General features: G+C 49.4%; 1 protein-coding gene across 3 annotated transcripts in view; it reads right to left on the reverse strand.

Moving 5' to 3' along the window:
- Positions 1–16,552, reverse strand: part of MLLT3 (MLLT3 super elongation complex subunit) — a 152,400-nt gene that overhangs the window by 9,581 nt on the left and 126,267 nt on the right. For all 3 annotated transcript variants that reach the window (XM_081944506.1, XM_081944504.1, XM_081944505.1), the window contains one exon: positions 7,373–7,505. In XM_081944506.1, the coding sequence (XP_081800632.1) occupies positions 7,373–7,505 (133 nt within the window). The remainder of the gene's footprint in view (positions 1–7,372; positions 7,506–16,552) is intronic.

The raw sequence follows: 16,552 nt of genomic DNA on the forward strand, positions 1-16,552 counted from the left end.
CAGCGACATCGGAGGGCGTCCGTCCTGTCCGCTCTGGGGCAGTGGAACCGCAAGAAGAACTGGGGGAGATGCATGTTTGTCGGACTGGCGAACAGATCTACCATCAGAAGACCGAATCTTTGGGATAGTTGGTAAAAGAGAGATGGATGGAGCCACCACTCCGAGTTGCTGATTGTAGTTCTGCTCATCCAGTCTGCAGTTATGTTCTCTTCCCCCGAGATGTGATCCTCCCTCAGTGACGTGAGGTAGCGTTCGGCTCAACGCCTGAGTACCTCTGCCTCCAACATCAGGGCTTTTGATCGAGTCCCGCCCTGATGGTTTATATACGCCTTGGTGGCAATGTTGTCCGTCAATATTAGGACGTGTGCATCTTCAATGTGCTGGCGGAAATGTTGAAGAACTAGTCTGGCTGCCCTGAGCTCCAGCCAGTTTATGTTGTGGGCGAGCTCTGCTGGCGACCATCTGCCCTGCATCACATGTGTCTGAAAATGAGCTCCCCAGCCGTACAGGCTGGTGTCTGTTGTTATAACAAGGTGTTCTGGATCCTTGAACAGGGAGCCCCTCCTTAGCGCCATTGACTGCCATCATCTGAGTGACCCGATAACCCCTGGAGGTATGGTCACTACCTTCTTGGAGTTGCTGGCTTTGCGTCGTTGAACCGGAAGCAAGAACCACTGAAGCTCCCGTGCATGTAGTCGAACCCAGGGAACTACAGCAATGCACGAGATCAGTTTGCCCAGCAGCTGGGATAGAGTCACAATGGAGGCTGACCTGGATGTCCTGACCCGTCACACAAGGGAGGTTATACCTCCGCTCGCTGTTGTGTGAGGTAAACCTTGCAAGCGATGGAGTCGATCACCGTGCCCAGATGTTGAATCCTGAAGGTTGGAATCAGGTGACTCTTCTCCCGATTGACAGAGAAGCCATGCTGCTTGAGGGTGCGAATGGTGAGGTTGAGGTCCCAATGTGCTTGTGGGACAGATGACGACTGCAAGAGGATGTCGTCTAGGTAGCAGATGAGCCGTACAGGACGAGATCGGAGATTCGCTGTGACTGTAGCCAGGAGTTTTGTGAATGTTCTTGGAGCCGACGAGAGGTCGAAGGGAAGGGCCTTGTACTGGTAATGGTGGTCTGCAAACTGGAACCTCAAGAACTTGCGATGCGCTGGGTGAATGGGGACGTGCAGGTACGCCTCCTTCAAGTCGATCGATGTCATCAGATCATCCTGCCTGATGCAACTCAATATGGTTTGGAGCGATTGCATCTTGAAGAGCTTGTACGCGAGATGGATGTTGAGTTTCTTGAGGTCAAGGATTGTTCTCACCCCACCCCTCCCCGATGCCTTGGGGACGAGGAAAAGGATCAAATAAAATTCCCTGCCCTCCTGATCCGGGTGTACCTACTCGATGGCCGCTATGTCCAGTAAATGTCTGATCTCTGCCTGCATCAACTGGTGTTTGAGGGGCGATTTGGGAAGGGGACAGTGGATAAATGTCCACAGGGGCATCGATAGAAACTCTAAGGTTAGGCCGTACCAAACCGTGTTCGAAACCCAAGCATCCATCGTTGTCTCCTCCCATTGGTCGGCATACAGCTGGAGCCTGCCCCCAATGGGAGGGGGGCGGTGACGGTCACTTAGTCCGTCGAAAGGAATGGTTTGAACCCCCCCCCCCGAACGTTTTGCGGTTTCCCTGCTGTCTATTCTTATTCCTGAATGAGGACCTCTCATGGGAGCGGTCCTGTGATTGGTTGTAAGGCCTGGTGTATCCTCCAGAGGTAGAGTCCCTTCGGGGAGAGGGGGCGGTCTAGAAATCAAATCAAATAAATAAATAAATAAGGGGCATCTGCATTACGAAAGGGCTGTCTGCGAAAAAAGGAATGACCCTTATGATCCGGTTTCTTGGTGACAGCTGGAAGGACCTTTCGTTTGTCCTTGGACTCAATTAGTACTGAGTCCAAGGTCCTTGAAGGGGGCTCAAGCTAGCTTCCGTTTTGCCTTCATGTCTGCCTGCCAGTGACGGAGCTACAGCAGGCAACGTGAGGTGACATTGGAGCAAAAGCCCTAGATGAGAATTTGGTGGCGTTAAGGGAGGCGTCGGCTGAATACTCTACCACTGCGATTATTTTGTTTACATCTTGGAGAGATCTAGTGTCGCTAGCTAGGAGATTGGCTAATAACGTACGCATAATAACTTCCTAATAACTTAGGAAGAAGAAGAGGAGGTTCTCATGGCCCACACAGTGGCCATATGAGTCTTATGACAGGCCTTCTCTGCCTTCTTGTCCTCAGCCTTGAGTCCTTCCAGCAGATCTGCTGGAAGAACCGAGTTCGAGGTCAGGGCCACTATGGGATCATCCACCTGTGGGAGCTTCAGGAGATCCCCCATTCCAGCCTCCATGGAGTAGAGCTTTTTATCCACTCCACTGCGGTTAGCCATTGATCCTGACTTAGCCCATTGGCGCTGGACAACATCCACGAAGAGTTGGGGCGCCGGAACCAGATCTTGGGGAGGGATGATTTCCTTGAAGAGGCCCGCCCCTGGATCCTGAGATCCAGCAGGTGTCTTATCGCCCTGGTCTGAGGAAGTCTTATCCAATTTAGCGGGAAGTCCCATATGAATAGATGAGGTCCTAGCCTTGGTGAGGATGGCCCGGAACATAGAGGGCTTGAACAAGCCCGAGAATGCGCTGGAACCAGATCTTGGGGAAGGATGGTTTCCTTGAAGAGGCCCGCCCCTGGATCCTGAGATCCGGATAGGTGTCTTATCGCCCTGGTCTGAGGAAGTCTTATCCAATTTAGCGGGAAGTCCCATATGAATAGATGAGGCCCTAGCCTTGGTGAGGATGGCCCGGAACATAGAGGGCTTGAACAAGCCCGAGAATGCAGGAACATTGGGGGCTGGATTCTCGTCTTCCGACAAGTCTGGTGCATCCTGAACTCAGTGTCAGATGCTTCGCTGATGGCCGAGGAATCAGGCGGAGAGACACTGCCCGATTGTGCCTGAGAGTCAGGGACCTTCGCCTTGGCTCTGGCACGGCCTTGGAGAGGCAATGTGAGGCCCAGTTGCTGGATGCCATCTGCGATCCCCTGATATAGCCTTTGCAACCACCTCCCTCATTGCTGGGGACAGTTCAGGAGTGGAATCCTGATTCTGGGGCGATGCTCTAGGGCCTGGCCTGGAGGTAGGAATTCCCTCCTCCTCCAGCAGGGAACAAGCTTCATTCCTGTACTCCTCTTCTAGGGATGAGGCCAGAGACCTGGGAGATGCCCTAGAGGGGTTTGGGGAGAACCCAAAATCCTCCTCATCCACTACCTATGGAACCTCCTCTGGAGGGGGATCTAAAATGGAAGGGACAGCAGGATCCTCAGCAGGTGAAGAGAGCTCCTTGTCAGGCCCCTGGTTTCCCTGAGCCCTCTGAAATTGTTTTTCTAGGGCTCTCTGTCGTCTCTCTGCCAGTCTCTCCTTAGCCTTAGACACCCTTTGTGACCTGGGCTGCTTGCCCTTTGTAGGACATGCTGTACTAATACCCTTGGCCACAGGATTGGGTCTGCTGCGCTTACTGATGGGAGGTCCTGCCTGATCTTTGGCCTTGTCCTCACTCTTGCTGGGCATGCTTGAACTTGCTAGCAGTCACTTGGATTAGATGAGAGGTGGTCCAGAGGAATTGGAGAGCAGAGTCAATGGGCCCAGGCAGGGAATGCAGCAATGAGTTTTGGCACCAAATTGGAAGTTCCAGGGCGCCCGCAGATCCGCGCAGTTGAGAGAAAGCAGGGAATGGCCTGGGGAAACCAAATTCCCTGCAGCCGCTATTTTGGATCTTCCTGGGGAGGGGGAGGCCTGCCTGGAGACCCAGAACAAGGCCACTCGATTAATACCCCTCCCAGCGGCGATCTGCGGAAGACCAGGTTGCGGCACTAAGAAAACGGCTTCACTTTTAAAAGCGCACCTTTTTTACTGTTCAAAATGGCCACCGCAAGCTTGGAATGGCACCGGGGCTGTTGTCGGCAATCCGGAGACTCAGAAGAGCCTCCGGGGCTAAATAGTGTCCTCCAACAGCTTTTCCCGGGATCCTGACCTCCTACCTTGCCCCTGAGCTCACCAGTGGCCGCTGACGAGCCTCCCGGTGCAGCCTCAACCGTGTGTTAGCACGGAAGGCTGATTAGCTCCAAGCTGCCTGATTTGCGCATGAGGAAACAAGGAGAAATGCTTTCCAACAAAAATATAACAAAACCTAAGGCTATCTAATGCTACACAGTGAAACAAAAATAAGAAAAGGCTGCACTAAACTAATTTGGAAAGTCCAGCTTGCTGTCCAAGGACTGGATCTCCCCAATACGTCCTTTTAGGGTGACTGAGTTTTTCAAACTGAACTCCAAAGGGAGCAGGAGGCGTGGCTACACTAAAGATTTAAACTCAGTCCTTGGGCAGCAAGCTGAAGTTAACCTATGCTTGAACACTCTAAGCAGCGCCTAGGAGAACCAGGTTGCATGAATGGTGGGTCAGCGCACACACACACATGCACACAATTCAACTTGCGCAAGTTGATCTGAAACATGTATGCTGGTATGCCACTTGTGCAAGTTGAGCGTTCATGCATGTGCCAGTCATATGCCCTGTTCCGAATATGCCATGGCCCATATGGGGGACCCCTGTATTAAGATACCTGACGTAAGAATCAACTTAAAGGAATTAAATTTAATCACTAGCTTTCCATTGCTATGTCAGCGATCAAGAATGTTCTTATGTTTGAGGATAAAGCTTAATGTAAAAAATAATAATCCTGACCAGTACAAGCTTCAAAGTATTAATTCGCCCATGCTTAATAATTCAAATCTGTTAGCCTGTTAACATATACTATATATTCTAATAAGGCAATTTTAATGAAATAAATTATACCAAAATGATACCGTATATATTTCACTTTATGCATAAGATACACATTGAAACTCTTGATTCAAGAGACAGGGATTTGTTCTCTTCAAATGTGCCTTAAAGCACCTACTTCATCTCAGCAGTTTTTATCATTTATGCAACAACATTAAATGATACAATTTGTCATTACCATAAAATGAAAGAAATGGACACAAATCACTTCATTTGCCTCATTTGCATAATGATGCTGTTATATAAATTGCTGAAAATAAAATAAATTCAACTTCTGGGTAGAGGATTTTTTAGGAGGTGTCTTGTCTGGATTGTTTTGGACGCTATGGGTATGTACATTATTTGTGGAGGGTGTCAGACAGACATTTGTTCCTTGCATCCAACAAAATCAAGTTTCATCATAGTTTGATCAGAAGATAAACAAGTTCTGGAAAAAGATGGAGGTGTAGGAGATGACCAGGCTAATTCCAAGGGAGAAGTCAAATGACTCATCAGTCTCGAGTTCCTTCATGCCTGCAAGAGATCTAACTCCAGCCCACCTTGATCTCCATTGACTCTTATCTATCGCCAATTTGCTTTGACCATTAATAGTTTAGATTCTTGTAGAGAGCGGAAGCTTGCAATACACTTTTATATTCATTTGAACTGCCTGGATTCCCGATTTCCTGTGCCTGACAGGGTATTTTGCAGAAGGTAAGGGTGGTGGTAATAGTACATTTTCCATAGCATTCTAAAAAGAATGAACGATGGGTTTGGGAAAACAGGGCCTTATTATGAAACTAAGAAAAATGCAGATTCATTCCTTGTAGTATGAACTGTAACTATTTAAGTTAGTGGTCCTCAACCTTTCCGGCTTTGAGGATTGGCAGGGATGGTTGGGAAAAGGTATGGTTCTGTGAATGCAGCAGGTGAGCGCAGCTTCCTTTGCACAAATGGCAGGCACTTGCCCACTGCTTGTGCAAATGGGATTTTGCGTGTGAGCATGAGCTGTCACTTGCATACGTAGAGTTGCATGTGCTTGCACTAGCCCACTTGTATGTCCCGGTTCCGAATGGGCTGCAGCCCAGCAGCCGGCTACAGCTCAGAGGTTGGGGACCCCAATTTAAGAAACAAACAAATAAATATTGTTTTATGATGGAGAGACAATGGTGGAAGAAGTGTATTGGAAGAATCTCAAAAATAGTATTTTCAAACCAGGGAATATGAAAATAGCAAGTGCACTTTAACATATCTATGTAAACCAAGTGAGGCAAAAAATATTAATTTCACAGATCTTTGGCCATGTCCTGACGTTTAACCACTGCTTTGGCAGGAATCAAAATTAAAACTTTCTTGAAAAATGTGTGCCAAGTCAAAGGGTTCCTACTGCTGCCCTAGGTAATTTCTTTCACAGTAAAACCATTTTATCGGTTAGGAAGTCACCGTCTACTCCAGGGCTGTCAAACTTCCAGCCCTGGATGTGTCACAGGCTGGCCATGCCCAGCCCTGGTTTAGCGAAGGGGGTGGCAGAATGCCGATACATCATATGATGCCGCTGTAATGACATGAGTTTGACACCCCTGATCTACTTACGCCTTCAAATAAGTCTATTTCCATAACTCAAGACCATTGTTACATGTCCTGTGACCCTGGGATGACAAAAATGTGGTCATAGCCTTCTTATACGACATCCCATATTTGAACATGACTATGCTGCCCTTTAGTTGTTTTTTCTGAAAGCTAAAACTTTCTTCAGTCTCTCCACATAGGACTTAATTTGCAGTCCCCCTGTTGATCCTCGCTGTCCTTTCTTTACATCTGTTCCAATTTCTCCGAATTGTACTGAAATTGCAGGACAGAGAACTGAATATAGTAGTGAAGTGGAGAACAGAATGGAACTATCACATCTCATGAAATAGAAATTACGTTTCAGTTAATGCAGTTCAAAACCATGTTTGTCTTTTTTTTTACAGTCACATTATACTTTATGTTTAAGTATAGCTGTAAAGTTTTCCACAAGTACTTTTACAAAGCCAGATGTTTCCACCCTATAACTGATAATTTAATGTCCTTTCCTAAGATAACAACTTCCAATTAGCCTTTGTTACAGTTTGGCTATGTTCAACTCATTTCCCTTATTTCTGAAATTCATCGTATATGGCCTAAAGAATTAAAAGCACAATATACATACAGTGTGAAAGTGAGAGTGAGATAGAGAGAAAAGAGAGAGAGAGAGAGATGGAGCACTTGACTATAGAGAGTGCAGGAGATCTTACTCTTCTTTCTTGGCATGCTGAGCTTTTAAAACAACTTCCCAGATTGTTTCTTAAAATATTTAAAATTTCCTTAAATCCCTGCATATTGTTTTCTTTTCTAGCATGTAATGTTTTAATGAATCAAATAAATATTTTGGGCTTATCTCAAAATCTAAAAAAAAAATCTCTTTACTATCTTTGGCTTGTCTTAGGCTGTCAAATTATCTGGAATTTATTTTTCTAATTCCTAACCTGCGCACTCTACTTCCTCCGTGAGTATTTATAGGTCTTTCCATCTCAGAGTCATTGTCATTCTCATCTGCTTCATCAGATTCATCTTCATTATCATCAGAATGCAGATCTTTCATTATAGACCTCAAAGGACCTAGTGAATAAAAACAAAAAGGGACACAGTTCAACAATAGGAATTCACATGAAGCCTATTTATGGTTAGCTTCATAATAAAACAAGTCCTAACAAAAATTTTAAGAAAGGCGAAAGAAGGATCTGATCATTAAACAAAAGATGCACTGCTTGGGGGAGCTTATGAAGCAAATGCTTAAACAAAAGTAAATTTATTCAAGGACCAGTTGACTTAAAACAGGATTATTTCTGTCAACAAGGAGATTAGTGTTTTAAGTGTTTGCAGAATAAGCCCCTTGGAATGTTAAGTAAAGCAACTTGGCATTCGACAGAACCAAATGGATCTTTAAAACAAAACAAAGCAAAATAAGATGCTATAAAAGACCCTTAAAGGTATCTTATACTGGAAAAATCTAAAGAGGCCACAGTAACAGTACATTTTGCTAGACTAATCCGTGTATTGAAAGTCATAGTCTAATAAATCACTGTGATTACAAGTTGCTCTAGCCAAGGCATTCTTTGTCTGCCTGTTTTTGATCTACTTAGAATATAGCTGTCTTCTTTAGTCTAAGGTCAATATCAGGTCAAGCCAGCTTTTTGCATGCTCATATGTATAAAGTGTGTCAATTCCAATAGAAGAGGCCTATTTTTATCCAAGAATTGGATAGAGATCCTAGCCTCCTACACTAATAAAGTTGTATTAAATAAAAGTTCTACAATTAGATACTTAAAATGTTACCATATTTTAATAACATTAAAGACATTTACTAGAAGCATTAGTTTCCAGAAGGAAATAAAAATATTTAATCTGCTCAGAGGTTGGGAAGCAAGAAGAAAAAAAAACCTTTGAGCTAATTTTTGAGCTAAAACTCTAAAAAATAATTCTTCCACTAAAAATACAGAGCAACAGCTTTACAGAATTAGTTTAATTCTTAACATCATTATTAGTGGTATTCTTAATTACAATGTGATATGCTGCTCTATGCCAAAATAAAGATTGGCTGTTGTTAAATTACTAATTGCTTTATTAATTAATTCAGAAAGGCAAAAGACCTATGTGGTCTGAAGAGAAACGGATTAATTAATTTATGTCCTGCCTTTCAAGATAGCTAAAATAAAGAAGCACAAAGACAAATTTTAAGTACATAAAATAATTACAATTTTCTGCACGATCATAATAATTATTAAAATACAGACAGGATAAATTCCAGTTATGTGTGTGCTTGGTATTAAACAGGAATTATAGCCCAAACTAAGGCTGCAATTATTCATTAAGAAAGTATTAAAAACTGCATGCTACCTTCCAAAACTAAGTTTTTTTAATGACAGTTGGTCTTACCTGAACTGTTGTTTTAGGAGGTTTTGCAGAATTAGCCAGGATTGGGTATTGTGATGTCCAATTGGCCTCAAGACAGAGTTAATTTGAAGCCACGCCTCTGTGGTCCTTGCTTCTGGTTCTCAGTTTCAACGAGTCAAGACCATTGCAAAACACCTGAAAACAAGTCATAAGGGAACACACCCTATCCCCTGAACTCCTCCAATCCCTGGACCAACGCTAGGGCGGGAACCTGGCTAATCCTGCAAAACCTCCTAAAACAACAGTTCAGGTAAGACCAACTGTCATTTTCCGGAGGAATTTTGCAGAATTAGGACATACCCAAGTTAACATTCCTCAGGGGGGGCACTATTGGTCCTGGACCCCTCATGCGCTACCACCTGTTGTAACACCCTACGACTAAACGCCTCATCAGCCGATGCAAACGCATCTAATCTGTAGTGCCTGATAAAGGGAGACGGGGACGGGCACATAGCCGCCCTGCAAATCTCCACGATAGGCGCCTGTGTGGACCAGGCAGCCGAGGTAGCCACACTCCTGGTGGAGTGTGCTGTGATGCCCTGGGGCACCAGAAGGTGCTGAACCTCATAGGCCAATGTGATGGCCAGTTTGATCCACCTCCCTATAGCCAAGGAGGACACCCTCTTCCCCAGGGAAGACGGATAAAAGGAAACAAAGAGCGCCTCAGACTTCCTGAGGCCCTCTGTGTGCCTCAGGTAAATACGCAAGGCATGCCTAACATCCAGCCGATGCCAAAGGCGCTCCCTATCATGAGATGGGTCCGGACAAAAATCCGGTAATACCACCTTCTGCGACCTGTGGAAAAGGGAGTTAACCTTGGGAACAAAAGTCGGATCCAGTCGTAGGACAACCCGATTATTGTGGAATATGCAAAGATCCGACCTGTAGGACAACGCCCCCAGTTCGGAGATGCGAAGGGCTGAGGTGACTGCCGCAAGGAACACTACCTTAAGGGTTACGAACTTCAGGTCAACCATCCTCAGAGGTTCGAATGGTGCTCCTGTCATTGCTTGGAGAACCTGTGGACTACCGGGGGACAGAGATTCCCCGCACTCTTCAAAAACCTCTTAATTAACAGAACCTGGGAAAGTGGAAGGAGCCCCTCTCCCCGAATAATTCTGGAGAGGGCCGCCACCTGTCTCCTGAGGGTGCTATGTGAGAGCCCCCTATCCAATCCATGTTGGAGGAACTCCAAGACGTGCAGTACCGAAGCCTCGTGAGGATTCGGTCCTGAGACCCGGCACCACTCTGTAAAGACCCGCCAGGTGGATCATAAATCCTAGTGGAACCCTTGTGTGAAGCCTCAATTGTGGAGATCACCCTCTGTGAAAGCTGGGCAGCCCTTAGGCGCTCCCGCTCAATCTCCACACGGCTAGCTGCAGCCACTGTGGCTCGGGATGCACCAGGTTCCCGTCTGAGGTCCACATCCCGCCCTGGGATCCTCCACGGGTCTGACACTGACAGGCACATTAGGTCCACAAACCACGCCAGGCGTGGCCAGTAGGAAACCACTAAGATGAGCTCCGCCTTCTCTGATATCACTTTCCGAACTATCCCAGGGAGAAGAGGAAGGGGAGGGAAGGTGCAGAGCAGGCCCTCCAGCCACGGAATCCCAAGCGCGTCGACTCCCTCCGTCCCCCAAGCCGGGAACCAAGAGAAGAACCAATCCCCCTGAGCGTTCTGTGGTGTGGAAAACAGGTCCACCTCCGGATGGCCGAACCTGGAGCAGATGGCCTGGAACAGTTTCAGAGAAAGGCTCCACTCCCCATGGTCGACTGTGGTCCAACTGGGCCAGTCGGCTTGATGGTTGTTCACTCCTGTGATGTGCTCCACTCTGAGCGACCAAAGATCCCTCTCCGCCCAGGTGCCGAGTGCCATCGCCTCGGTTCGAAGAGCCCTGGAGTGTGTGCCGCCCTGTCAATTGACGTGGGTCTTCGGTCAGCACCAAGACGTCTCAATCCCGAACATGGTCCTTGAAATGCCGCAATGCCAAGCGAATCGTGTGCAGTTCCAGCCAATTTATATTGTGTTGGAGGTCCAACCAGGTCCAACGCCCCTCCACCATCTGGGACTCCAAGAGAGCTCCCCACCCATATAAGCTGGCGTCCGTTGTCAGGATGAGGTGCTCCGACTCCCTGAACTCGCAGCCCTTGTGTAGCGCTGGGGAGAGCCATCACCTCAATGACAGCTGCACCTGTGGTGTCACTGGAACCTTTTCCCCGGAATTGCTGGAGTTTGATCTCTGATGCGGCAGGAGACGCCACTGGAGAGGCCTCACGTGTAGACGAGCCCAAGGCACCACATCTATGCAAGAAATGAATTTCCCCAGCAAGCTGGAGAGCACTACTACAGGAACAAAACATTGACTTCTAACTTGTCTAACTAAGGCTATCAAACTAACTTTACGGTCATGGGACAGAACACCTTTCCCAGCTTAGAGTCTATGATGGTCCCCAGGTGAGGAATCCTGGTGGCGGGAACGAGGGAACTCTTATCTAGGTTAACCAAAAAACCTAACTGCTGTAGTGTGGATACCACCAACGAAATATCCTCCCTTGCCCGCTCAAATGATGCTGTTTGGATTAAGATGTCATTGAGATAGCATTGGACCTGACAGACCCTGACAGAGCGCTCACGGAGGTAAGCCGCCACTGTGGCAAGGACCATAGTGAAGGTCCGAGGCACCGACGCCAAACCAAACGGTAGGGCCCTATACTGGTAGTGGCTACCTAAATAGGAGAACCTGAGATACTTATGATGTACAGGGAAGATGGGGATATGGAGATAAGCCTCCATCAGGTCAATGAAGGCCATGAAGTCATTGTGCCTGACTCCCACCAAGATGGATTTAAGCGATGCCATCTTGAATCTTCTATAGACTAAGTGAAAATTTAGCAGTTTAAGATCCAGAATTGCCCTCCATCACCCCGAACTCTTCGGAATGACAAAGAGGTTGGAATAGAACCCTGATCTCACTTGGTCTGGTGGAACCGGTTACACTGACCTAATCTCTAGGAGGTGTCGGATCTCCTGCCTCATGAGAGAGCATTTATCTTTACTCTTGGTGACCAAAAACGTCTGAAAGTGGTTCGGCGGAATGGAGAGAAACTCTAGGCGCAGGCCAAATCTGATGGTATTCAGAACCCAGGTGTCAGTGATAATCTCAGCCCAGGCATCGGCAAACAGAAGCATTCTGCCGCCTATGGGTGGGGTCGCTATTGACTTATCTCCCCCGGCGGTAGGGACAGCCACCTTCCCCCTGGAAAGGGTCTCTTCCCCTGGGGTTGGAACCTAGGCCTATCCCTGGTGTAGTGCCTATCCGACTGCCTATCTGATCTCGGAAAATACCTGCTGTGCTGTGCCTCCTGATGTGACTGACGATAGGACTGCTTCCGAAAGTAAGGTGCAGATATTTGCTCCAACTTCTTTGCGGGCGTAGGCATGACCTTCTTTTTATTCTTGTCCTCAATGAGGATTGGGTCCAACGGAGTACTGAAAAGGGATCCCCCGGAATAAGGCGATGATGTCAGGTGCCACTTTGCCTTGTTCTCTGCTTGCCACCCCCTCAGCCACAGGAGACGTTGGGAGGTCATCGAGGCTGCCCGTGAGGCATACTTCATGGCATGCAGAGTGGCGTCCGCAGAGAATTGTGCAACAGCAACCAGCTTGTTGAGATCTTGATGAGTACACACCTCCTCAGGCGGAATCCTTTCCTGTATCTGTTGTAGCCAAAGGATAGCCATGTGGCTGAAGAACGATGCAGAGGCAGCTGCCTTGATGGCCCACGTGGAAGACTGGAACATTTTATGAAGGGTCAGCTCTGCCTTGTCCTTGTCCTTCAAGTAATCAGCCACATCACCGGACACCACCGTTGACGAGGAAGCCAATGCCACCACTGGAGGGTCCACTGTGGGCACCTGCAAAGCCTCAGAGAAACTAGGTTCCATGTTAAAGAACCTCCTATCACTGCTGCTGGGGTTGAGAAATGTTCCTGGCTTTTTAACTACCTCGAGGAACAACTTAGGGGCAGGGATGTCTTCCTTCGCTGGAGGAGGCTTGAGTAAACTCGATCCTCTGGCTTTTTCTCCGGACCACCCTCCTTGACCCCCGACTTGGCGCCCTCCGTCTCACCCAGTTGCGCTGTGGCCCTGGCCTTGTGCAACAGTGACTTGAACAAATCCAGAGGAAACAGACCAGAGAATGCTGGTGCCTCAGGTTTTGAGGGATCCTCATCATCAGACATGCCTAACTCTCTCTGAACCTAATCCCCCACCATGGAACTTTCGCTAGCCAGAGAAGGAGAAACAGGCTGGTGCACCTCCAAGAGGGAAGTCCTCGGCCTGGCCTGAGCAGTGGCACCCCCCCCTCGGGACCCTTGCCACCATTGCGGGTCGCACAGACCCCTTCTATAACCCAGCCGAAATTCCATGTCAAATTGCAGGGGAGATAAACCTCTGAATGCTTGCTGGAAGCTGCTCCATATCTCTAAGGAAGAAATCCTCCTCCTCCTCTTGTGCACAGTCTTCAGACTGTGGAGCCAATGATGGCCTGATGGGACTATCCTCCCTGGCCTCCTTGCACTGAAAAGGATCCCTTAGATAGGGGCCCTGTTCCACCATGGAGAGTGGGGGGGGAGGTGAAATGTCCCTGAGGTACACTGGGGAATCCCCCCTGTGAGGAGACCTAGACCTGGATCTAATGGGTGATCTAGACCTCAAGGGAGAACTAGGCCTACCCCTTTGTTCAGCCCTGGACACCTGCTTTTCCAGGGCCCTGTGCCTCCTTTCCTCATCCTTCTGCAAGGCCTTGGAGGATTTTCCAGCTCCTGCACTTTTTTGCAGTCTCATAGAGGCTGTGGGCCTCACTCAGGCCCCACTGGAGGTCCCCTCCCCAGGGGACAATGGGGGGGGGGAATCCGGCCTCTCCTCTGCATCTGCCATGGCACCAGTTCAGGGCTCCACCAGGCTCAGCCCACCAGAAACAGCAGCGACCAATAAACAACTTCCCCCAATCACTCACGGCCTCCACGTGACGAAATCAGTCTCTGGTAGACCTTTCCTGCCCCTTTTGCAAGCCGCGTAGCTGCCGGAAGTGCCATGCGGTGCACCACGCAGTCCTTGCTGTCCCGCGCCGCTCCGGGCCTCCTGGCGTTGATCTGGGCCTGCAGGGCCTTGCCGCTGCCACAAGGATGGCCACCCAGGAAGGCAGGGATGAAAATGAGGCTTTGTAGTAGCCTCTGCCCCAGCCCATGCGGCCTGCAGGAATTGAGGCCCCAAAACAGCCGCCGTAATGGCGTCCTGCCTCTAAAGCCCCAAGAAGCAACTTTTAAATCCCTTACCGGCGGCCAGGAGCAAGCCACACCAAGGGGAGGCTTCCAGGTATCAGATGGAGGCAAGGGGAAGAAGGCAGGGAGAAGGAATTTGCAGAATGGCACTGGATTCTTCTTGGAAGAATCAAGAACCAAAAGCAACCTGTCTTTCTTCGGCCAGACAGAGTTGAAACTGGGAACCAGAAGCAAGGAGCACAGAGGCGTGGCTTCAAATTGACTCTGTCTCGAGGCCAATTGGACATCACAATACCAAATCCTGGCTAATCAATTCCTCAGGGAAAAAGAACGTTGGTCTTACCTGAACGTTTTTTTCTGGAGTAGTGGAGGGAGGGGTCACAGCAGGGTTAACACAGCCTGATTGGTCCATTTGACTGAGAGAAAACTTCTTAACCTTCGCCTTCTCCCGTTGGTTCCCAGTTTCCGCGATGTCACGGCCAGCATCTGCAAGCAAACACAAAACAAGGACAAGCCCCCCCGGGGCCTCCCGATTCCACACCTCCCGGACCCTGTCTAACTAACTAGGGCGGGAAATGTGACCCCTCCCTCCACTACTCCAGAAAAAAACGTTCAGGTAAGACCAACGTTCTTTTTCCAGTAGAGTGGAGGGAGGGGTCACAGCAGGGACATACCCACGCTACGTCCCCGGGCGGGCAGACTGGGTCCCAGGTGAGGAATCGGCCACCACCCTCTGAAGGACCCTCCGGCCAAAAGATGCCTCAGCCGAGGCATAAGTATCCAAACGATAGTGCCTAATAAAAGGAGTGGGGGAGGCCCAAGCGGCCGCCCTACAAATATCCTCGAAGGGTGCCCTGGTGGCCCAGGCCGCCGAAGTAGCGGCACTGCGGGTGGAATGCGCAGTGATCCCCGATGGGGGAGTCTTCCCAGAAGCTCCGTAAGCCTCAAGTATGGCCAACCTAATCCATCGTCCGATGGTGGAAGAAGAAACCTTGCATCCTAACGAGCCTGGGCGAAAGGAAACAAATAATGCCTCCGTCCTCCTAATGCCCTCAGTTCGCTTTAGGTAAATGCGAACAGCCCGGCGAACATCCAGCTTATGCCACACTAACTCCCGCTCCCTTGAGGGATTGGGACAAAAATTCGGGAGTACGACCTCCTGGGCCCTGTGAAACTGCGAATTCACCTTCGGAATGAACGAAGGATCCAAACGAAGGACCACCCTGTCCTGGTGTATAACACACAAGTCACTGCGTGAAGAAAGGGCCCCCAACTCTGAAATGCGCCTGGCCGATGTAATGGCCACTAAAAACACCACCTTAAGGGTAAGCAGACGCATGTGTACCGTCCTAAGTGGCTCAAACGGGGAGCTCGTCAGAGCCTGGAGAACCAGGGTCAGATCCCAGGTCGGAAACCTATGGACCGGAGGAGGACGGATGTTAGCCGCCCCCTTCAGGAAACGCTTAATCAGAGGAGAACGGGAAAGGGTGAGGGAACCCTCCCCCCCCAGAATGGTGGCTAAGGCCGCCACCTGACGCCGGAGCGTATTATGCGACAAGCCGTCCTCCAACCCCTTTTGGAGGAACTCCAACACGTTTGGAACGGTAGCTCTAGAAGGATCCAACCCCAAAGGGATACACCACTTCGCAAACGCTTTCCATGTGGCATTGTAAATCCTAACCGTGGACGGCCTCCTAGACGCCTCTAAGGTGGCTATAACTCCCGACGACAGCCTCTGCCCCCTCAGGACCCTCCGTTCAAGAGCCATGCGGTCAGATGGAGCCACTGAGGCCCTGGGTGATGCAAAGCCCCCTGACTCAGAACGACCTCCCCCGGGGGAATCCTCCAGGGGTCTGCTACCGACAGCTGGACCAGGTCCGCGAACCAGGGTCTCCTCGGCCAGTAAGGGGCTAACAGGATAACGAGAGCCCTCTCTGTGACTATCTTCCCTATCGTACGGGGAACGAGGGGAAGGGGAGGAAAAGCATAAAGAAGGCCCGGGGGCCACCGGCTCCTGAGAGCATCCGCTCCTTCCGCCGACGGGGACTGGAACCGGGTAAAGAACCGGGGCAGCTGAGCGTTGTCGGGAGAGGCGAACAGATCCACCAGAGGCGTGCCGAACCTGCTGCATATCTTCTGAAACAACTCCGGGCCCAGTTGCCACTCGCCATCGTCTAGGGTTGTGCGACTCAGCCAATCCGCCTGAAGATTGGACACTCCTGAGATGTGCTCCGCCACTATGGAGGCTAAGTGTCTCTCCGCCCACAGGCCCAACAACTGCGCCTCTCGCCAGAGAGAACGCGAGCGGGTGCCCCCCTGGCGATTGACATGGGCCTTCGTTGCCACATTGTCCGTAAGCAGGAGGACATGGTGCCCCCGCAGGTGATGACGAAAAGTCCGTAGAGCAAGTCTCGCGGCTTTCAGCTCC

Source organism: Natrix helvetica, assembly GCF_964273705.1.
Source record: "Natrix helvetica genome assembly, chromosome: 2".
NCBI lineage: Eukaryota > Metazoa > Chordata > Lepidosauria > Squamata > Natricidae > Natrix > Natrix helvetica.